Source organism: Pundamilia nyererei, unplaced genomic scaffold, assembly GCF_000239375.1.
Source record: "Pundamilia nyererei isolate P.nyererei 1_Seehausen unplaced genomic scaffold, PunNye1.0 scaffold00146, whole genome shotgun sequence".
Classification (NCBI taxonomy): Eukaryota; Metazoa; Chordata; class Actinopteri; order Cichliformes; family Cichlidae; genus Pundamilia; species Pundamilia nyererei.
In genome coordinates this window covers 1,616,126-1,638,450 of record NW_005187547.1, presented here as the reverse complement: position 1 = coordinate 1,638,450, position 22,325 = coordinate 1,616,126, and the positions used below count along the sequence as shown (strand labels likewise).

At 40.7% G+C, this 22,325-nt stretch overlaps 1 protein-coding gene across 1 annotated transcript; it reads right to left on the bottom strand.

The window, feature by feature from the left end:
- Positions 1 to 3,162: 3,162 nt before the first annotated feature.
- On the bottom strand, positions 3,163 to 21,807 carry LOC102206410 (tumor necrosis factor receptor superfamily member 11B-like). The gene is made up of 6 exons (XM_005744635.1): positions 21,745 to 21,807; positions 13,798 to 14,025; positions 12,906 to 13,050; positions 6,941 to 7,156; positions 4,789 to 5,013; positions 3,163 to 4,485 (listed from the first exon to the last, which is right to left on the bottom strand). The coding sequence occupies exons 1-6, from the start codon at positions 21,790 to 21,792 to the stop codon at positions 4,091 to 4,093; spliced, it is 1,257 nt and encodes a 418-aa protein (XP_005744692.1). The 5' UTR covers positions 21,793 to 21,807; the 3' UTR covers positions 3,163 to 4,090.
- Positions 21,808 to 22,325: the final 518 nt, after the last annotated feature.

Below are 22,325 nucleotides of genomic sequence, written 5' to 3'. Positions count from 1 at the left end.
AAATTTTTGATCTTTTTTTTCTACGACCTGGTTCTTGAAACAGGCAAAATCATACGTCACTATGTGAGTCCCCCTTTTAATTTGCAGAATACGTCAGTGAGTCACTGATTGGGGTTTACAGTCTGATGAATTAGCAAAACGAACTGGTCAGTGAGTCACAGCAGGATCTTCATTTCTCTGTTCTCTTTCTGTTTCCACAGAATATGAGCATGACTCAGCTGTGGTGGGATGTGTTTCACTGTACTTGTTCGTTGTATTTCATAGGTTAATTTGACCAATTTGTGCATTTGAGTTATATATAAAAAAATAAGGATTTTTTCCCCCCATAATGGTCATGAGCTCATCAGGAGCCTTCATAATATTATTCCTTTTTTATCAATTAAGAGGTGAAGGAGTGTAAGGTACGGAGCCCCTCAAGGGACACGGGAGAAAAAAAATTAAGATGAACTTTTGCGAGATCTCGCAAAACAAACTCGGGATCTCGCAAAAGTTTTAGACGCATTCTTCGGAGGCCGCCAGCTCGAAGCCGACCGGGAGGTCGAGGCACGATGTGCCGGGAGAGCGGTGTTCCTCCTGGCCGTAGTAGGTCTCGACCTCCCGTTAGCTTCGAAATGGTGGGTGTCAGACATCTCCGAAAACGTCGGAGCACTTTTGCAAATATGTGATGTCTTGTAAACCGAGCAGCTATTTGACGTTTACACAGCTACATTCACGCCTCAAAATATCTTAAAAGTTTATTTTGTGACCCAGAAAGAGTAATTACAACTAAGTAGCTGCCGCCATTGTTGGAATTCAACTTTTGCGAGATCCCGCATTTTTTTTTCTCCTATGTCCCTTGCGGGGCTCCGTAGTAATGGGTAAGTAAGTAAGGAGCAGGCTCACCTGGCAATAAAAGTCCTCCCAGCAGGCATCCTGTGCACGCTGAAGAATCCTGAGAGGAATGTCACGGAAGTCTCACCTGGGAAAGTTCCAAATAAATTTGAATCCACAAACTAAAAACACACCTACACACACCTTTTAGACTCTCACCGGTGACACACACGCAGAGCAGGTAGTTCCACGGGTATTGGGCACTTCTGCATGGCTCGCACTCTCTGTACACAGTGATGATGCAGTAATTGGACACACGGAGCCTGTGAGTGTTTCTGTGGTTAATGGGTCTTGGTGCTCATAGATGGGATCAGAGTCCTCCACCCTGATGCAGCAGATCTCACCAGAGAGCAGGAACGGCACTAATACAGAAAGCTGTGGAGACAAACAGTACCTGCTGATAAGTGTAGCTCACATACTACAGTTGTAATCTAGTATAACTATACTTATAGGCAACTAATTATACGATTCTGTAATAGTAATACCTCGATAGAGTAGATGGTGTTATTTTCCTTCGTCTCATAATGATCATCGTCTTGCATTGATGGCGATCCTGCTGAGGTCTGTATCCACTCTGACTCAGAAAGGCCTGAATTCTGAATTTTAAATAGGGGCAGGAATTTTCACTGGGAATAACTGGAAATAAGATCTAGGATATTAAAATCAGCAGCAGGAGGAAGGACAACGTGTCTCCTCCCTATTTGATCTTCCCGAATCTCCAACATTTAAAGTGCTGACGGTTTAGGAACCAGCTGGTTTGGTGTGACTAACTTACAGCATCTCCCTTAAGCTCCTAACGACCAAGGATCCATTAATGCAGTGTTTCTTGTTTCCTGTGTGATGCTGTAAAACAAATGAAACTTGAGTTTTTCACTCAATCCTCAAGTGTGCTGTTTATTTTGGGATGGGCTGATAAGGAGTTTGAGGGAAAAGGGTTCAAAATGATCCTTTAGAGCAGCGGTCCCCAACCTTTTTTGCGCCATGGACCGGTTTATGCCTGACAATATTTTCACGGACAGGCTAGTACCGGTACAGAAAAAAACAAGATTTATTCATAACACACGTGAGAAGACCCAGGAAAACCGAGTTAACGATAAAAACGATAACAAAATAACGCTAAAAACCAATAAAACCCCTGAAAACCTTTACAGCCTGCAATAAAATGTCACATTTACTGCTTTGTCGGTGCAGGAAATGCTTTGTGCCCACAAGTACGACCTACATTTATCAAATGCCCTTTATTTCTTAGGTTCTAACTGACTTTGTATTGCACGATTCATGGTCCTAATTTTGTTCTTTAAATTATTATTGCAAACATGCCAGAATCCACAGTTTAAAAACGCTGTGTAGTCTAAAAAATGCAAATGATGCCATATTTAAATGTGCTGATTTTCATATCTTTTTTTCAGCTCTTCCGATGTGGCCATATGACTTTTTTTTTAGTTGAGTAGCACTTATTGTGAGTCCTTTTAAGATGTTATGTATCGTGCTGGCTTTGCGGAATTTACACGAAGTACACAAGGTTTAGAAAATTGCGTAGGTGTGTCGACTCAAAATCAGGTCAACCTTTCAGTCACATGCTGAAAACTGGCACTCGCTCATGTGAAATATGGGTTTCAAAACCAGATGATCTGAAATGTGACACATCCTCTGTGCGTAATTCAGAACGTATCCTGGCCATAAAAGGTTTTTGCACTCTTCACTTCTATGCCATTCAATCACTGAGTTCTTGAGTCCTCACCGCTACAGAAAAATGATACTGCCTGTGAGATATACATGAAATCAGCATCAAGTTATGATTATAGTACACATTACATGCACCGTGATCCTTTAACTTCAGACATTTGACCCACCATGAAACGTCAGCTGCACTTTCATACTTAGAGAAATCATCAAGGCCTATATCCAAATGTAACTGCAGTGCCTCTGTTTCTAATCCTGGCAGGCTTCATGTGCACTTTGGTGTAAATAGAAGCTACACTGACATCTTGGAAAAGCTGATCTAATGTAGGTGACTCACATCAAAGTGGCTCTGTCAGGAAACTCACTGTACGCCTTGATCGCTAAGCTGGGGAAGACCAAATTCTTCTCAGTCAAGAGATCAGAAGTACAGATTGTTTGATCCAGTCAGCCATTCAGTCCCCTTCCATCTCAGGGAAGGCACCCTTGGAGGATTTTAAAACTAAAAGCATTCAATATAGTTGATTTACCAGAAAACAATTTTTTGGGGGGGGGGGTTCTCCAAAATTTAACACTGCTATGAAATCACAAGACTAAAATCGTCTGTCTGTTCATTGCATATTTATAATGAAACAATACATCTTTACACACTGAATTTAGTCAGATCATTTGTTATCAATGTTCACAACTTAAACAAGCTTAAAAAGGACCAGTCAGGCACATATACAACAAAGATCATACACTTATAGTAAAAACGCGATACAACAAAAATATAAAACAAATATCACTTCATTAACTTGCAGCATTTGGAATCCAGTATTTCTAAGAAGTAATAAACATAAGCCTTTACATGTTCAGAAAGTAAAAATTACTTTTTTTTAAATAGAAAACAATTGCACTCCTTTGTACATTCATATAAGTAACAACTACAAAATAATAACGATGAGCTTTGCTTGTCAGCAGTCCAGAACAAACACACCAACAAATGAGAAAAAATATTTCATTATGAAACCAAATCCTTCCTCTCAAACAGCGAGAAAGCAACAATAACAACATCTGCCGGACCATTTTCTATAAAATAGTATTAATATTTACATCTTAAATAACATTTTTTTTTAAATTTTTCACAGACTCCAGTCATGAAGTTCTAAAAAATCTTTTTTTTTTCCAAAAACCTTTTATTTTACATCCGTATTCAGTACACAGATGTGTGAACACCTCTTTTTTTTGTCAGATTCTTCCTTGCGGACGGTTACCGTGGACTGAGGATGAAGTTATTAGTGCCTCGTTTAGGTCAGAAAAAAATCAGAGAAGGAAAGACAAATTTATTTTTCCATCTTTCCTTCCATGTTAAAGTTAGGAAAACCGATTTTTAGGCAGTATATGCATAGCTTTGATATTATTAAGACCTCTCACTATTACAAAAAAAATGCACCTCCCTGCTCATTGTGTATCTTTTTAGTGTTCCCTTTTTTGTCAGTGAAATAGTGTTTATTTATGCTTTAGGTTGTATCTATTTCTATTTGTACCTGTGTACTGCTTATTCATTTAATGGCTTATGGGCTTTAAAACACGATCCATCCTGAAGCATACTGACAAACATCTTCTGAAACATCTTTTGTGCCGAGGTGGTTCCAATGATGCGGCTGATCTTCTTCAGGCCTTTGAGCAGATAACGTGGTGCCTGTTGGTTGCGCAGGACCCTGAGACTGTGAGACAGAGCATTTGGTAGGTCCAGGTTGTGGTTTGCTTTTTTCCAGAGGTGAAGAAGCTGCAGAATGTACTGCCTGGGGAGGCAAGAAGAGACCACGGCCTGGACATCCGCCTCCTTAACTTTCACTCCCGGCAAGCTGTTCGTTACCTTCATGAGGTCGTCGAGCGTCAGGTTTTTTAGACTGCTGCAGCGGGAGACCTTCCTCTCACAGTGGTTCACACCTTCAAATAAAGTATGTTTACATTAGTACACCAATGCAAAAATTAAATTAGCGAACAGATATGTTGAACAGGGCAAAATAGCATGTGAGCACAACACTCAGACGCTGCTCATATGTGTGGTCAGTTTGTGCGCTTGATTTAAATATTCTCCTCCCTGTATTTTGCACCTTGAGAAAGAAACTCACAGCAACATATGTGCAACTAGGTCAGTCTCTAAAATCTCTGAGTCTTTTTTCCTTTTTTTTTTCTAAACAAAAACCCAGTTTGTGCTGGTGCAGCATTCTTGTAAATCTTATTTTATACCTTGTATGAAGCCATACAGCTTGTCCTGGTCTTTGTTCTGCTCTCTCCACAGTCGCAGAAGGTGGAGAACCTGCTGCTGGGGAGAGCAGGTCTTCTTCAGCCTCTCCAGGCTCTTGTGATCCACCCTCTTCCCAGGAAGACTGTCCAACAGTCGTTCCAGGGGCACCGAGGAAAGTTGCAGCGAGGCTAGCGACTGGAAAACCGCCTCTTCACAAAGAGTCACATCTGGAAAGAGAAGCAAAGTGGGCTTGAAAACACACACATGCACAAAAGTTCTGGATAGTGATGCTTGACATCCATTTGCTTAAACCAGAAGGAATTAACATATGTAACATATGTAACATTTGTAACAACCTGTTACAAATGAGTAAATGTTCACGAGTAATAAAACAACTTTAGTAAATTCCAAACCATTGGCCGTATGTATTCCAGTATGACAAGCGGGCTGGTAGAGTGACACCTGCCCAAACATGGCCCAGCTTTTAGTACAGTGCTTGACATCTTAGTGCGATCAGCTATGTTAAACATATTTATGTCTTTTAGATCTTTTATTTTTCACCCCTTGTTTAAATCGGTATCTGTAGATAATGCCAAACTAACCTTAGAGGTTCCCACCTAAGTCCCAATTGCACATTTGTGGAGCGATTCCACGACAGTTTGTGGTGGCACGTTACCGCATGTTTGCACACTTTAAATAGACATCGCTGTGTAACTGACATTACACACTATGTTTACTGACGTAACAGTTTCACTATGTTTTGCTTATTCATCTGTGTCACTGCAACTCTTCAACCATAAAATCAACAGCAAAGACTCCATAGTCTCCACCTTAATAACCTCAATCTGGGAATCTGGGATAACAACATAAAGTAACTTTAATTTCTTTTTTTTTGTTCCTAATTGAAGGCAGTTTAAAATTAGATATAACGGATTTTAACATTTCAATATTTCATCAGTTTACTTCTGCATATTTTTTGTGTTTGCATGTGTTTTGCCTATGTTTAGAGTGTTGCCTTGTAATTTGACCACGAGAGAACCACAGATGTCTTTTCTTTCTGTTACTCATTGGGATCACTCCTACTAGCTGAGCCAAACTGTAGCCGAGCCTGTTGCTCTACATTTTTTAAGGCAGCCAAGCGAACATTCTTCTTCCTGCTTTCGCTGAGGACACTCCCAACCGGACACACTTCATATAATGTGCAATTTCACATCCTTTTTATGAAAGATGATGTGAAATTACACCAAATTTCATGTTTCATGTTGATCATTTCAGTAATTTATGAGTGATGTAATTGCGGCTCGCACCACAACTAACAGTGACTTCCTGGTGGCTTAATACCGACTTTGGGAATCCCAACTGCTTTCAATTTTACATTTTTTGCTCAGAAACACTGCTAAGCTGTTCCAGGATTTGAAGCAGGCACTCTGCGGTGGTGTAGTTACCAGGAAGGCAATTTGTGAATGAATGTTTGAGGAGAGCATCACCCTCCCAGAGGGACCACAGCTTTGTGTGTTTTCGTCTAAGTGTGGCATATGAGTGCGCCAGGGTCTGTACATCTGCATGTGTGTGTTCTCCAGTGTCTGTGGTTTCTCACGGTCTGGGAATTTAGTGTCATACTTGCGGCTTCTCATCTCAAATTATCCTTCAGCATCTGTCACAGTCAAAGTCTGAGTAACAAAGAGCAACCAGCGTGCCTTGCGTCTCCTTTGACTCAGTTTCCTCTGTTATTGTGTTTGGGGATGTGACAGTTAAAGGGGGTAATTGATCCATCATGGGTCTTTTTGACAACAATGCCATAAACATCCAGCGTTCAACCCTTTGGTTTTCACTGCTGTGTTGGTTTTAAGGCACGCAAGAATTTGCAAAAGATTGGAATCTGGACAGCGAACCTGACCGAGGAAATCCCCTGCCTTTAGGAGTGAAAATGACCACATGTTTGAAATAATTCACTTCAAGTTGATTTTTAAGTTGTTGACAGCTGAGGTTAACTCAACAACACTGGTGCATGTGTGTGTGCGCACACATTTATGTGTGTGTGTTGGATAAACACTGTGCTAATGATCAACCCAGATTCCAGGATTAGTCCTAAAACGTTCCATGTGATCTTTTTCTGCAGCGCCATGCCCAACATGACAGCGCGTATGTTCTCACCAGTCTGGCACAAAGTGTGATGATGAGAGCACTCCAGCGTTGCCTTCTTGTCCGGAGTGCCACACTGGCTGTCTGCAGTGGACGTGCCCCATCTCAGTGTCTTGAGGCCCAATTCTGAGCAGTTCGTGTGAGGCTGGCACGGCTTGGTGGAGGAGCCACCCGGGGAGAAATGACCATCAGGGCAAAGTTCACACACTGTGTCACTCACTGGCGTACCTGGAAGAGATTTACAGAGATAAGTTTTGCAAATGAAAACTGATAGAAGTGACGCTTCTGAGCATGTGAGAAAGCACCTAACCACAGATTTTTTTTCTCATCTAGAGCTTCAACTGAAACTCAGCCATTTTCACCATTTAGTGCAAAAAGAAGCAGATGTGATTCTAAGAACCGCAGAGACATGTGAAAGCTCATCATACTGAGAGCGTGTTTCAGAGAATGACTCATATCAGTCGTAGTCACTACACCGCCTTCATTCTGTATCTTACATGCTCTTACTATGATGTCATGTGACTTAGCTGCAATGTGATTTGTCAGCTGATTTTTTTGCAGCCAAAGCCACTTCTAATAGTAATACGTAGGCATGTTTTGAGAACTTTATTTTATAGTTGATTTACTATAATATGCTGCGACTTTAAAACTATATTTAAATAAGTGACCTTTTTTTTTTATAATCTCATTTGACAGTTGCCACAATAACATTACAGGAAACCATCACAACTTCTGGTATATGACCATCAGCACACATGACAGTCCATGAAGTGGAACTAGTAATCACATCCTCATTTTATTTTGATCTTGAAGTGAAAGTGCGTGGGACGACAAGCCATGCTTATTTCAGATTTAACCTTTGATTAGTTTCCCGCTACCATGGTACAATGCGTCCTTTCTTGAAAACATATCGTCAAATAGGAAACCATCGCCTTATATGCATAAAAAACAATCAAAAACGTTTCCTCTGCGAGTCATGACAAAGCATGTACTGTGTCAGATGACAACGTGACAGTCTATAACTGTAGTTATATTTTATTGCTGACTTTAATGTCAATTTCTCAGAATTTCCTCTGCGGAAAAAAATTTAAAGAATGCATGTCAGCACTTTGCTAAAAGAAATTGCTTTAGATCTGATGAATGGTGCACATATTATCGTTAATGTTTATGTAATACAAGGTTTACTAGTTATTGACTAAAGACTCTAGACATGTATAGATGAAACACATTGTATGAATCATTGATTTGTTGTTCATCAAAGTTTTATTATAATGACAGCTTATAATAGTGATAATATTAACTACTACTATTGTTAGTAGTTGTAGTTGTAGTTTTGTGTGCAACTTTCGATGCTGCAGTTGTTCAGTCTGCTCTAGAAAACTGGTTTCCAAGTTAATTACTGCTGATTTATTTAATCAAGGAAGTCGTCACCTGACTAAATAAATGTTGAACAAAAATAAATCTTGGGTATTTTGGAAATTTTGATGATCTAACACTTGTTTGCCTAACAATATAATGATCAAACAAACATGGAAGAGGCAAAAAAAAAAAAATTACTCACGAAAACTTGATTTGCACGCTGTTCCCCCCTCCCCCCTTACTGTCTACCATATCGATCGGATTCCAAAAACACAGATGAACCACATAGCAAATCCCATTCGGAGAATGACAAAGAATTCTAACCAGAAACAAACAATCAGGAGATCAAGGGGGAAAGGACGGAGTCATAAAAGGCTTGTGTTGTCAGAAGACTGACCCAGCATCCTGTGGTTTAACCACAGCTCGAGGCATTACATAATAAGTTTTTCAGCTTCAGTGGGGGGGGGGGAGATCCCCTAAATTGCTGTCTCATGTCTGCTGATTGTGGATTAAGGTCAGTGGAATTTATGGAAAAAAGTATTGCAGGGGTCACATGATAACCACAATCGATGGAAAATGTTGTTTCATCCTTGTGATTTCTGGACTCTGGTCCAAAGTTTAACATGAAGTCATGAGAAGGTTGGTGTTAGTTTATGCTGTGGTTCCAGTACAAATACCAGATTCAGTGCACTGGTATGCTTAAAATCAGACTTTCTCACCAACAGTTCCTACAGACACACTAAGGAAGGAATCTGAAAAAAATATCAGATTGGATATCCACTATTATATTGGCGCATGGTTATTCTATCAGGTGTTGATGGACACAATACCTCTTAAGCATGAATGATAGTTGCATGGACTCACGCAGCTGCAGAACATTAAAAACTCACCAGCCACTTTATCAGGTCTTTGTCTAACTGCTTGTTAACAGAAATATCTGGTCAGCAAATAATATGGCAACTAGAGTTCAAACTAAACATCAGAAAGGGAAAGAAAGGTGATTTCAATGGCTTTAAACGGTTGGTGCCAGGCAGACTGGTCCAAGTATACAAAAAACTATCTCTAGGGTTTATAGAGAATGGTCAGAGGAGACTGAACAAATGGCTTTGAGCTTTTAGGAAGGCAAGAGGCATATCTGATGCTCTTCTGCATACCTCTTACGCAGCAGAAGACCACACCGGGTGCCGCTCTTTTCACCTAAGAGCAGGAAGCCGAGGCTATCACGAATCCATGGATCCGTCCTGCTTTGTATCAGTGGCTCAGATTGTTGTTGGTGCTGTTATGTTGTGGGGATATTTTCTTGGCACAATCTGGCTCCCTTGGTAACAACTGATCATCATTTAAATACCGCAGTTTATTTTTGATGACCATGTCCACCCCTTTATGACCATCTTCTGGTAGGTGTTCCAACAGGATAATACACCTTGTCACAAAACTTAGAACATCTCAAACTGGTCTGAACATGCACCTTTGGGATGTGATGCTGACAAATCTGCAGCAACTGTGTGATGCTGTCATGTCAACATGTAATCTGAGGAATGTTTGCAACACCTCCTTGAATGTAAGCCACAAATAAGGCTCCAACCTGGCAACAGCAAGGTTTACCTAACAAAGTGCCTGGTGAGGATAGATATATAGTCATTCCTGTTACAGTTCTTTAAAGTCTGCTGGCTGTGTTGTAGTAAACTGCTACTATGCAGAAGTCCATTTGGAGCCTCATGCCAACCAATAGACCTGCACGGACCATCGCATATACATATACACAGAAACTACAGCGTAATTTTAAGTCTTTGTAAGGTCTGAGACATCGCACTGACTAAGATGAAACTGCCGGAGAAACTAGAAACTGTTGCATCACATTATTTCTAAGAGGAAGCACAGGAAGGGCGAAATAAGTTGATGACTCATCGCTCAAGTTTCCTCTTTATGCTTTACAATTTGCATTATCAGGTACAAAAGGAACAAATGAGAAAGTGCTTTCACTCTTTCAAAATGTCACATTATCATCTGTTGCTTACTTTTAAAACCGAAGACAACAATACTGTGCAAATAATAATTTATCTGAGGGTTGTAGACATAGAAGATTCATAACACTCTGATTTAGCTTCTCTGGTTTACATAAAAACCTTTCAACACTACAGGATGTGATAAAAACAAAAGTCACGGATAAAGCTACATGGCTAGCTTTGAAGGCCTGGAATCAAAGGAAATGAGTTATAGCTATTATAATGATATATACATTTGCTGTGGTTCATTTGGCGCACACTGAATGACACAAAGTAACCTGAATTTTCTGAGTGATGCCAGTAGACAGTTTGTTTTCACGGTTTGATGAACTCTGGAATGGACAGGCATTTCTATAACTAGTCTTGCTGACCATTCAAAGGACTTCATATCACTAACAACACAGACTAAAGTGGAAGAGACTGAGTCAGGTCAGACATGCTGTATATCAGTGCTAGAACACTGATATACAGCATGTATCTAATACAGAACGCCAAGTTCTGTATTAGATACATTTTGTGGAGAAAGGCTATAGTTACGTATTTCACAGCTTCAGGACATACGTGACTGTTTTATTTGCACAGACACTTTATGATGTCAAGACTAACTTTTTAAGTTCTCCTGTTGACTCAGAAACAAGTTATCAAGTTATTTTGTTTTTTCTCAACATGGACAAATGCATTTATGCGCCAGTTACTCAGCTTAATCGTGCATATGTAGCAATAAAGTTGTTAAGATTGTTCTTAGCTACAACTTAACTGCCCGTTTCACACATCTAGCGCTCTAGTTCACAAGTACAACAAAGCATGTTTTAACAGCTACATCAAAAACCCTGATAGCCTCTCACTGCCAGGAAACACAGAGCAGGAGATGGTGAAAATACCTCTGTGAGGAAGAGACACAAACAGAGAAGTAGGACATTTCTAAGAAACACTTTAAAAAGGTTTTTTTCTGTGAAAAGGGAGATGCTCATCAGGAATGGGTTTGGTTCACATATTCGGAAGAAGAGGAAGAAAAACCTGGTGTCTGGTAATATAATTAAGAACATATCTGAATGTGAAAATGTAACTGACGCATCTCTCTGCTTTATCAAAGTTCCTGACAGGCCAGTCCAGTGTAACCCGCCCGGGAAATTGGTGAGATCAAAAGAAGATCAAAGAAAAGATACTTGTTACAGTGACACGCAGACTGAGTGTCCCTTTGAGCACACATACTGCACTTTTCTCACGTTTACTCACTAAGATAAACCACTACAACTGTCTAGTCTACATGCAGACTGAATTTACTCTTGCGCTATTACAGACACCTGATGTCAGCAAAGTCAAATTCCATTGTACACGGTGGGCTTCATGCAGCCCACTTAGATTTTAAATGGGCTGGACCATTGAAAGCCCTTTCCTATCAGTTTAACTATGCATTTGATATGTGAAATAATATAATAATATAAAATCTGATTATTTATTTTTAAAAAGTATAACGGAGTGTTTCCCCCTGATAAAGGAATCCTGCAGTAAATGAAAGAAACTGTTTATTTACATGTATTTCCTACTGCCTACACTGTAAGAAATAAAAAGGTTCTGGCAGCTTGTCGCCACAGAAAGTTTTTGTTCATTAAAAAAATGCCTATTTTATCTATTTATTTATTTATTTATTTTACTGTGAAAAAATTCTATAGTAGATCATAAAAAAATGAATTGTTTCTGTCATTGAATTGTTTATCTGTTATTTCATTACTTTTGGTGCCTCTGGGGGAGCGCTTTATCGGCAGGAAAAGCTGTAAAATGTATTAAAAAATACAATTGAAATTAAAAATGTATCTCCTTTTTACACTTTCTAAAGATTTCCAGTGGGCTGGACTGCAGTCTTTGTTGGGGCAAATCTGGCCCGCGAGCCTTATATTTACACTCCTGCTTCTGGTAGCAATCTACTCATTTAAGTCCAATTTACACAAAGGTTTGACGTCACCCTGGAATCTCTTTTCTTTAGGAGGAAAAACACATTTGTTTTATTTGATATGATATGGAAATAGTCAGAAATGTTGTAAATGATTACCCTTAATCATAAATTATTGATTGCTTTTAATATACATAACATCTGCAGAGGCCCATTTTTCCACTTGAGCGGCCTTTTGTACAGCTGGAAACAGTTTCTCTCCCTAATCAAGCAATGAATTTGGCTACTTGCAGGACCACAGAAATATCTTCACAGACCGCTGCCTTAACAGAAGTAGCCTGAGTTAACCACAAAAAAAGAAAGCAGGAGGCGTCAGTGCAGAATGCCTCCCAGGTCCTTGACTGGTAGCTTCAGGAAACGGTGGTTTGTGAAAGGAACGGTACTCTTGATTTTTTTTGTAAAACAATAAATTTGCAAAATGTTGCACCGGAACAACAGCTGCTGAAAATGGGCCTCAGTAGCAATTTGATTAAAAATCATTATCTATTTATGATTTTATTAATTCTTAACTGCCTTTTGCAGAATTTCTGATCATCATTTTCAGTTAAAAAAAAAATCAAAGCATTTTGTGCTGCCCAAACCAGCTGTTTTCGTTTTTCAAACAATTCCTATAGAAACTGCTCAGTCTGAATAATATTCTTAATGTGGATGTTACTCTTACCTAAAGCTGCCACTCCATATCCAGGTGAACAGGCCTTGTGTGCGATACAGAACTCTATCACTAGGTGGAAACCTGGAGCACATTCGCACAGCTGATCATGAGTGCTGTTGCACTGCTGCTTCACTAGCTGTCTCTCCTTACACACCTAAACGGGAACACAGAGAGGTCACACATGTGAAGCTGTAAAGCTGCACACGCACAGAAAATGTAGGTAAAAGTTTATTTGCATGTGTTGCTATAAACAACACAGCAGTTCACAGCAACGCAGGTCATAAAGAACATCATGCTTCCGCTCTGCAACTTGTCTCAAATATCATATTAGTCTGTTGGGAAGACGAAAACTGACATTTAAAAGCATCACAAAGCAGACATGTTAACAATACAAGGATTATCATGAAAAAGCGGTGATTGCGTAATTTATCTGGAGTTGCGGAGGAGAAACATCAAAACTCTGGGGGAAGATCATTCTACCACAATGAGCAAACTGGGACTTTCATTTTTAGCAACAAAAACTGAAGTGGAAATACTGGCTTAAAAAAAAGACAAATGCAGCACCAAAACATAAATAAACAGTAAGGTCATGCATCTTGGGAAAAGACACCAGCAAAGCCACATAAAAGCACCACTGAAAAAAGCTGGAAGACAAAAAACTAAAGGTATGTGCATAATTCCTGACCATACTTTGATTTCAGCTCTGGGAAATTCTTTTAGGTATGAGACGATACATTGATCTTTTTTTACTACAAAATCCAGTAATTGTCACAAAAACCAGTCAGTTACGGTCTGAACACACAACAAAGGAACCATTATCGGCCTCATGAAACATGTAGCCCTAGTTTCTATTAAGAAGAAAAACTAGAACTGAATGTTAGGTTGATGGCCTCATACGTACCGAGGTGCAGTACTGGCATTTCTCCCCCCAGTGCCAGTTCTCGGCGAAATGCCTGTCAGGACAGGGCTGGCACTCTGTGGGCATGTCGGCAGTGCAGTGTCGTTTCACCGCTGTGCCAGGTGGGCACTGGTTACACGTGAGGAACGCGGATGTCGCGGGGTCACGGTGCTGGTACGTTGGTTGTTCAGCTTGCTGCTGAAAGGCCCAGGAGAGAGAAGCTGTCAAAAGCTGCAAGAGAAAGAAAGTAAGTCGCTTCAGGAACTGACTCAACAGCAGTGACAAAATCTCTAATGAAACCCGTCTCGTGAACAGCTTCACTTTGGCAAAAGAATCAAATATTTTTATATTTTGGAGCACTCGCCAACCCAAAGATTCCAGTAAGAACGAGTTGACTGTAAGGTCAGAGCAGTAAAGCTCCTGGTGGACATAAGGTCCTGTTCTTTCTGCTGCTCTTCAGAGTGCAGTTCAGAGAATCAGAATAGACTAGTTTCCCTGAAATTGATAAATTGATTACTCTATAGGGACAAATTCTCAAGAATAACACAAGTGTATTTTAAACTTTTGGGGCAGTAACATCCCTTTTTGTTTTGCCTCAACTCGTCATTATTTTCAGTAAATGCTTTTTGTTGATCTCAACTTTTAGGATTAATAAAGGGATCAAAATGATTTTATTGGCCTTCTGGCATCATTTCTCATCTGTTTGACTTTAATCCAAAGCTTTTTAAATGAATTCAGATGTTTCAGTCATGCCAAAATTTTCTACACATTGAAATAAAAGAAGTGCATGACACAGGATTACAGGCATTAGTTGTGCAGCCTTGTGTTCTCTGCCCTCACTAGCAGTTCCCTACCCATGCCGGCAGCCCCGTAAGCTCGGCTGCTTTGCAGCTGAAAAGCATCTGATGTGATTCAGAGGTGATCTATCGCACTTTAATACTGTCCCAGATTAAGATCCACACCACACCCACACTCTCCTCAGCCACCCAAAACCAGCCCATCGTTATGGATACTCTGTAAAGTGGGTGGTTTTCAGCGAGGCTCTGACAAGCCTGTGTAACTAATGACAAAAACAAGCCCATGTATCATCGCCTAGGCAAAAACTGAAACGCTTGGTTCATTTCTAAAATATGAGATATCAGTTGGTGAGCATGTTTAACATGGAGCCAATCTAGCTGGTCGAGGGCACATGCAGACCAGCTGTCACACATTAGGCTTCTTCCACTCAAAGGCCCTTAGCCATTGGTTCTTTGGACTTTCCCGTTGGCCCGGATACATCCTCACTGCTTGGACGACTAACCAACAATAGACCGTCTTGTATTGTGTGTGAGTGTGTGTTTGCATGTGGTTTCTTGCTTCATATCATGTGTGCATCTTCAAAAATAAATGAATTTGTATGACAAACAACTAAAAAAAACTCCCATGCATGTGTGTGCAGGGGTGCGAGCATGCAGGAATGCGTGCGCGTGTGAGTGTATATGGGTGTGTGCGTGTTAGTCGATGTTCATTTCCAATTACCATCTTCCTCAGAGCTGGTTTGCGCGCTCTGTGGTCTCCTGGCTGCTGTTCATAAAGAGTACTGTTGGAGGTTACTGGGCTTTCCCCATTCACCACCAGAATACAAAACAGTCACCCACTCTGTTCTACAGATTACCCGCAGCACACCACTGATCTCCTTCCTGCGTGCATGCATTTGTACTTATCCCATTCACCTTAGAACTCGGAGCCACAAAAAACAGTCGACTTTGTGCAAATGAACATGCAACTAAAGAATGGCTGGAAAACCAGAATGTGTGTGTGTGTGTGTGTTACATGATGACTGCCTCTGTATCCTTTAATCAATATTGAAGAATTAAAAGAAAAACGGTCTTTTCACCAGAAATCTACGCGTGTTTATGAGTGGGTGTGAGTTTGGGAGAAACAGTGTGCAGTACAGCTGCGACTTCCCTGTCCTGCCACATGTTACTGAACAAACTGCCCGTTCTACAAATGACTACAAATGACGTGTTTTTCCTAAGCGTCACTGCGTTTACGTCCACACTACTACTCTACGTGCACCCTGCATATACGCGTTTTGTTATTTGCGTCATCTTATTCTGTTTCCCTTTCCAATGGTCATCACCGAGGAAGACGGCAAAAAATAGATGAATGGGTTTCGCACACCATAATAGAAACCTAACATCAAACAGCCTGGAGAGCGCAGTGCTTTTCCCGGCAAAACCTATCGACCTCTTCCACCGAATGTTCAGTGGAAGGCTTTCATCAGCGACTTGCTGAGCAGTAGCATGACTTTGTTTGTAGTCTGGGTGGCCCCAGCAGGATTCAAACCCATAATCATAGTCTTACTCCTTAAATTAAGAAATGTGTATATACACTCCATTAAGCCCAGAGACCAAATCCAATTGATTTAGAAACAGGAGAGTGGAGTATGCTGAGTGACTAACAGAGGATCACCTGGATCATCCAGGTGTGGTTTACTGGCAGGACAGTCCAACCCTCGGTCAGAGCCCGTGATAAACGTTTGCCCCTTTTGTTTTAGAAATCCGTGAAATGGCACAATAGCTTGCCATGTGCATGCTTGTCCCTCCCTCTGTCTGTCTATATGTGCTTTCTGCGTCACAGTTAAAGTCATGTCCTTCTTTATTTTAGCAATCTGCTTCATTCTGTATCTTTTTTGTAGTTGCTGTCTTTGCCTTTATTTTACCACCTTTGTAACCGATTTCCACCTCCCTACTAGTTCCACCTGCGTTCTCTCATTTAGTGCTCTTTGCATGTACACTGTATAATCCTGTCTTTCCCCTCTGTATCCCTATCATGCCTTTCATCTTGTTTCAGTTTAGGTTTTGATGTCTAGTGCTTGTACCTAGTTTTGTTGCACCTTTTGTTGATTTTAATCTATCAAAGTTCATTTTTTTTTATTGTCAGCCAATCTGTCCTTGTTGTCCTGCCTTTAGTACTTTTTGTGAAACAAGTTTGATTTGCCTAAATCTGTGACATGCGAGCACAAAGCAGTGACAGGAAATGTATAAAAGGTAATAAAAATGAATGAGTACAATGATGCTTTTTAGGTTGGGTCTGAGAAATGCCTCGGTTGTGCAGTTTTCGGTGCACATATGCTTTCGTCATCTTCAAAGTGAATGAACCAGAGGCCTGAGAAACAGATGTAGCAGACTTTTTAAAAAAACAAAACAAAGTAAAACTCAAGGCCAGCCCTCATAAAGTATAACAAGTGTTTGACAACAAGTAGTGTTGTTCAACAGATGTTTGACTCCATATTGAAAGATTATTGCATATACAGATGTTATCTCTCAGATCATCTGACTGCATGTTTTTCAGAGAAGGTTCTAGACATTATTTAAGGCCCTTCCTGCTTTCTGGTCACTTTCTGATGGGCAGCACTAAATTATCCCAACCACCCAGCACGGTAGCTTTCTGCTACTGAAGAAGAGAAAATGTCAACTTTTTAAAAAATTAACTCACTGGGATGGACGTCCTGTGGAGCATGTGACTCCATCTATCAAGAGCTATGAAAGATACTGAACTTTTCACCCGTCTGTCTCCTTAGAAGCTGCCATCTGACGACATCATGGATGACCACGGGAAATCTAAATTACACAGCAGCTAGGGGCCACTGACAGCCATAATTATAATGTTAGCATCATCAGAGGAGTGCTTAGCAAGGGACATATCCTATTTGGAGCTCAGCCAGCTCAGAGGAGAAAATCAAGGGTGAAGGTACGGAGGTGGTGATAATTTTCTAGCATTCCTGTGCAAAAGCCCTTGAGCAAGGCAGAGCAGCTGCTACATGTAAATGATTGCAAGCGACGCTGGAAAACGGCGTGCTGGAAAAGGAGGCTCAAAAAGTTCCCACATTTCTGTGGATTAAACTAAAAAGTTTGAATAAAACAGTCTATATTTATACTGGATAAACCTGCTTCATCAGATATAGTTTGCTTATATAACCTGTGCCAGCGAATCCCGTTTGAACTGAGCTGAGCAAAAAGCTTCGTGTTTATGAGGAGAAGTTTGTACCAATGCTTTAACAGAGAACATGTGCTGCTTTAAGATATGTTTTCTCTTTAATAAAGACAAAACAAACAGCGGGAGTGGGTTCCATGCTGTAGAAGGTGGTGACAGACATGGTTATATTGGATCAATAGCGTCTCAAAAGCGTCTCACTTGTGCTAGCTACCCACAACATTCAACACAAGTGATACCCAATCCAGTGAGCTATTTACTGGCTCTGAGATTAAGCGAGCAGAGGCACACACTTTTCGTTTTGTTTATCTGGCACTGATCTATCACTATGATGACATACTTTGACTGGAACTATGTGCAAATCTATTGCGCTGACATAAAGCAGTTTATTGGGGCCTTTTTTACGTCCCCTCTGACTGAATTTGTTTGTGAAGAGGTCAGGTCAAACAGGTCAGCTAGTACGAAAAGGCAAAATATCAGTGTCCTATCGCTAACCGAATGCATTTCATTTGTGTTGATGTGTTCCGAAAGGTTAAACTACAGGATAAAATGATTCAAATGTTTTTATAAAAAGAGCTTGGGAAATTTTAATGCGATTTAGTAAATCACAACTGCATTATGAAACAGAAACACAATACTTTGTGTTGCTCGTGGAAAGATAGAGTTTGGACTATGCTGAAATGCAGCGCAAAGAAACAGACTCCGTGCTCGGTTTGCTTGAGGTCAGCTTTAAATTCATGGCATGAGGAGAAGAGCTGTGGCACAAAGGGATCAAACCACGTTGCACCAGCTTATCCACCAGGCACATGGATTCAGTTAACTGCAGAGCGCAGGTGGTCTGAGGGGGGATTCCAGCCTGTGCGTGTGTGTGCGTGTGTGTGCGTGTGTGCGCGTGTCTGCGCGTGCATGTGTGCCTCCGTGGGTGTGTGCGCAGGTCAATGTCTTTTTTCACTTATGCGACACACGATGCCACACCACATCAAGCAGTCTCTGCTCGGTGCGCTCACACCATGTTCTCACGCTGGAGAAACTTCTAATCTCTAACTGGCTGCTAGAACATTTTACAGATTAACCTAAATTACTGAGTCCTTTATGCACGAGAGCTAATGTTTATTGTGGATATTGTGTCAAGGCGCTCTAACCCAGAAAACGTGCTGCCGTGCAAAAATCTTTCTCAGTCTGAAGGTGCCTTTCTTTGTGATTTTTGCTGGGTTTTTCTCTTTATTGTAAAAATGTTAAACAGAAAATATTTGGGCCGTTGGATAAACACACAAACATGCAAACTGTCCAAGTGATGGAGCTGTTATTTGACAAAGTGCTTTATAGTTCTTTAGTTAAAACTCTGCAATAACTGAGCTATTTAAGACCAAATCTGATCACTTTTCTGAATTGCTACACCAGCACAACATTTGGATACAAAGAGGAGATCCTGTAGTTTTATGCTGTGATCATATTGAGGGGCCCAAGCTTTACTTCTTCTGCTTCTGTGATCACGCGTCACTGTGATTATCTGTTCTACTAATTTAAACGTTTGTGGTTGTTTTTATTTCTCTGCTTGCTGAAACCAAACCAAATAAATCAAACTGTTCTCGTGTTGTTACACATCTAATGTCAGGTAATCTTTTACTACAGAAATTTGCATCATATCAGTCATGCTGTTTTTAGAATGATTCATACAGTAGTAAGAGATAAACAGCAGGCTCTCTTTCTCCTCTTTGTATCCATTAATTGCTCCATCCCACTCGCCCCTCCCTAGCCACCCCAGGCTCCCACACACAAACTTCTGCTATCAATACCTGCTGTTGATGGAAACGGGAAGTTAGGTGTATGGAAGTAACCTTTAGAGGCAATTGTTGCTTTCTGAATAAACATTTGTGCTTGTTTGTTTAAAACATGTTGCTGTGATACCTTCCTATCCGACTGCCTTTTCCCGCCATTCCTCACCCTTTCTCCAGTGTTTGGCCAAGTGAGCTCTCTTTAGCTTCTTCAGCCTGCGTGTGAACCTGCGGCTAGTTTTGAGGAAGTTGCTGTTGCTAATGCCAACGGCCACAGCAGAGCGTAATGTGGAGGCGGCGTAAAGATAAAGAGAACACAGATAGTAGATCATGGATAACAACAAAGGGGGAGAAAGCATGTCCATGCATGAGGATTAGAGGTAGGATTATCCAACCATGCTGGTTAACAGTCATGTTGACACACTGACAACAACAACAACTGACTACCTGCTGCTCTGACAGTGGTGCGTTATTTTTGCCATTTCAAAGAAAATGACTGTTTACATATTGAAACATGTGCCTTCATAAAAGCAGGTTGACAGGATGAACTATTCCACTGGCATCATGCTGGGCAATGACCCAAACAGATTTTTCTGGAGCCAACACAAGCACATGTGTGAGGAGTATGCAGAGCAACAGGAACAGCACACAGGTGCTGGAGGTGTATTTAAGATCCAAAATTGCAGTTTCCATTTACCACAGAATTGTTTTTCAGACAGACTGCAACCAAGCCTGGCTGACAGGCAGACAAACAAGCATATCATGTGGTGGATTCAGAGGAGATGGAGATGTTGGCTGGATGTTGCCAGTCAAGACTGACTGAGTAAACAGTTGCCAGAAAGTTGCCTGTCTTACTCACCAAATGACTGATGTACTGGCCGACTAACTGAACGATGCATAAACAAAAGAGCAGAATATTTGCCTATTTTAGGACAGGCTACACTGAGTTAGAGGAACTAAACTGTACTGAGTATCACATTATATGGTCATATAAACTACTATTTCACAGCCGTGTTCGCTGAATTACGCACAAACAACACGCATCTTCCTAACTGACCGTGCTTGGCAAAAAAAAAAATCTCTCTTTTTCCTGCACTCTCACACAAGGCCAAAAGGATATTAGATCAGTGTTTTGGAGCTACAGAGTTTTATCTGTTTCTGGACTGATACCCATCTTGAGCATACATGAACATATGCAAAACCAGAAAAGGCCCCGACACAGGACGGCATGCAAAACACACCAATGGAAACAACATAAAAAAAGGAGCAAATTGGTGTAAAGTCAGACACACTGTACCATCTGCTGGGAATTCACCGTGCCACTCTGCTTTTGGAGGATAACATTTCATTCATTTTAATCATGCGGTATTAAAAGCAATGAAATACTACCCAGAGTCAACTTTAATTTATCTGAGAAAACTATAGATCGTGGTTGAAGATGTAGAGGCTGCACAGAGCAGTGAATAAAACATGAGCTCCATTCATTACCAAAAGCAAACAAATCCCCAGCATAAACAACACCGGACAATTTACTTGAATAGCTCTTTAAAAAAATAAATAAATCCTAACATAGCTCTAAAACGTACTACTAATATAGCTGACTTTCTGCTATTAGTATAAACTAGATACAACACACCATAAAATGATATGCAAACTCATGCAGCAGATACACAAACTAGATTGTCATCTGTGTCTGATATGGAGAATGGCAGCCGAGTCTGAAAAGCAACTATATGCTCACATATTAATGCATCTATTAAAGCCCGATATAGCAGCATCAAATACCAGGACCGAACAATATTTAGGGGTACGCTTCGATTGTGGCGCACAGCCTAAAGACTGGCCCCTCTCATTAATGGGGGATCATCAAAGTACCTGAACAGAGGCGTGCTGCACAGAGGGAACATGTGGTTGGCAAATATTTAGCTTTTCCTTATCTAGCCCTTAACGATAATACATGCAAGTCGCTGTATTCAAATTATGCCAAAGATCTCCAGATTTATTCGCATTTCTGAAATCTATGTATCGCAAAATCCAACTAAGGATCAGTAATTTTATATATAAAAAAACACACACACACACACACACACAAACGAAGGAAAAAGAAGAGATGAAAAAGTCATTCCTTCAGAATAAAGTGCTGCTCTACTGCTGAGCATATCCAAGGAGCGGAGCTGCAAACACTTTGGCTACTCACCACCATCAGTTTCATCGCCGGTTTGGATTTGGCTATCCGTGAGCTCATCTTCTCTGCGTAAAAGCGAACTGCGGTATGATGGAGTCTCCATCAAAGAGCCTTTACTATATACAGGAGAGAGCGAGAGGGAGAGCGAGAGAGAGACCATGTGCCCACCCACGTTTTCCAAGGCACTGCCTTCTTCCCTCCTCATTCTCCGATCCTAAAAATAAAGTGCAGCATCCATCGGAGCTGCGTCGCGATTAACCAAAACAGTGGATGGCGTAGGCGACATCAAAGAAAACAACTTCCAAACGTATCTTGCATGAGGTGGGTTCATCCATCAATTAAGCCACGTTTGCTGGGTTTCTTAGGGATACAAATATTCCCCAAAAATATGTCCTGATAAATATGCCACATGTTGTAAGTTGAAAGGTCACCCTGCTGCAGCCAGGTTACACCTAGCTAGGCCCAGGACATAATTACATTGTGGAACAAAGGTGCAAAAGTATGTTTCCATATGCACGTTGTGCAGAAGTGTTTACATGTAAAAAAAAGGTTAAGCACCTAATTTGACAAGCTAAAAAGCACCAAAAAAAGCC